Here is a 1,372-nt window from a genome sequence, read left to right as displayed (position 1 = left end):
CTGAAAGAAGACTCATAAATGCATACCCCTTTGAACGGCCTAAATAAGCAGTCTTCTTTTTCAATATTCTATCTTTTGATTGTTATTCTAAACAAAATTTCGCCGTTCTTTAATTACTAAAAATATATGGTAGATCTTTTGAAGTGGAAAACTTATATTCAAAGCATAATTTGATCGTTGACTCTTACGGAGATATATATACTTACATCACAGAGTTGCTTCTATAGTAAGAAGAGTCAGGAGTTTAACCGGAGTTGGAGTTCCTCAAGAGAAGAAGGAGGGGCAGACCGAGCACTGTAAATGAAAGGTCACATTATAAGATAAGTACAAAACATAAATATGAAAATAATACATGGTTATAGACATTTGCATCTATAAATATAGCAGGTAGGTAGTATAACAATGCACAGCGGACGTCAGAGTTGGGACAAACGTCTACCGATGAATACATCCGTTGTAGATCTCGGAAAAGGGGTAAATGGTCTAACAAGAGATATAAGGAAATTGAGAAATGTAATCAATATGATACAAAAAAGACAAATATAGATATTTTAACAGCTAAATTACTTACACAGAAGTCCAGATCCGCCGAGTCCAAAAAGACCTTCGTCATTGTCGGGTGGTGGTAGTGGTGGGGGAGCGACTGGCTGGAGGTAAGGTTGTCTAATGATGGTCTCGGTGGAGACGTATCCCTTTCCGTATCCCTTTCCGTATCCCTTGGAGTGTCCGTATCCGCTTCCGTAACCACTTCCGTATCCGCTTCCGTAACCACTTCCGTATTCGCTTCCATAACCATATCCTATGTTGTATCCACCTCCATTGCTTCCGTAGGAATCATGATAATCGGAACCATATCCGGCTCCAAAGGCGCATGACACGCCGAGACAGAGGCAAATCGCAATAAGGGCGACAGATGACGACTTCATGGTGACTGGAATACATAAAAATTATCACTAGTTAATATCAATAGCATACATATAAAAACCTAAGTGGTTTGTCTTAAAGAAAACACTAATAGTTCACAAACACATGACTTTATCGAGGCATAGCCTTGTAAACTTACCAGCTGAGTGTGAGGTTTCTCTTCATCTCTGACCCTTTTATAGCCCCTGTCTGCCAGTACCGTGACTTCCTGTTACCTTGGCCCCTTCCACGTGTCGTACTGATTTAATGTGACGTATGGCCGGAGGGGTCTTCAGTTACCGACATTTACACTGTAATACTTATATCTGTAGGAACAGGGATATGATAAATCAAATTCCAATTAATTTTACTATTTAAGTTCTGAGTAACGATACATTTATATATACGCATGTTTATTATAGCAATAACCTTCGACATATAGCAACATTAAGACATGTTTTATATATAA

At 38.8% G+C, this 1,372-nt stretch overlaps 1 protein-coding gene across 1 annotated transcript; it reads right to left on the bottom strand.

Moving 5' to 3' along the window:
- Positions 1 to 244: 244 nt before the first annotated feature.
- On the bottom strand, positions 245 to 926 carry LOC132558984 (keratin-associated protein 6-2-like). Its single transcript, XM_060223610.1, has 2 exons — positions 572 to 926; positions 245 to 294 (listed from the first exon to the last, which is right to left on the bottom strand). The coding sequence occupies exons 1-2, from the start codon at positions 924 to 926 to the stop codon at positions 245 to 247; spliced, it is 405 nt and encodes a 134-aa protein (XP_060079593.1).
- Positions 927 to 1,372: the final 446 nt, after the last annotated feature.

This window comes from Ylistrum balloti, unplaced genomic scaffold, assembly GCF_031769215.1.
Source record: "Ylistrum balloti isolate Yb309-2 unplaced genomic scaffold, AGI_CSIRO_Ybal_v1 Utg370840, whole genome shotgun sequence".
In the NCBI taxonomy this organism is placed as follows: Eukaryota; Metazoa; Mollusca; class Bivalvia; order Pectinida; family Pectinidae; genus Ylistrum; species Ylistrum balloti.
Note: the sequence above shows the minus strand (reverse complement) of the source record. Positions and strands in the feature narration are given on the sequence as shown.

Excerpts from the sequence above, each read along its gene's own strand:
- LOC132558984 (XM_060223610.1), bottom strand. The coding sequence starts at position 926 with ATGAAGTCGTCATCTGTCGCCCTTATTGCGATTTGCCTCTGTCTCGGC. Across the intron at positions 295-571 it reads CGGCGGATCTGGACTTCTGT|TGCTCGGTCTGCCCCTCCTT; the intron begins GTAAGTAATTTA and ends TTTCATTTACAG.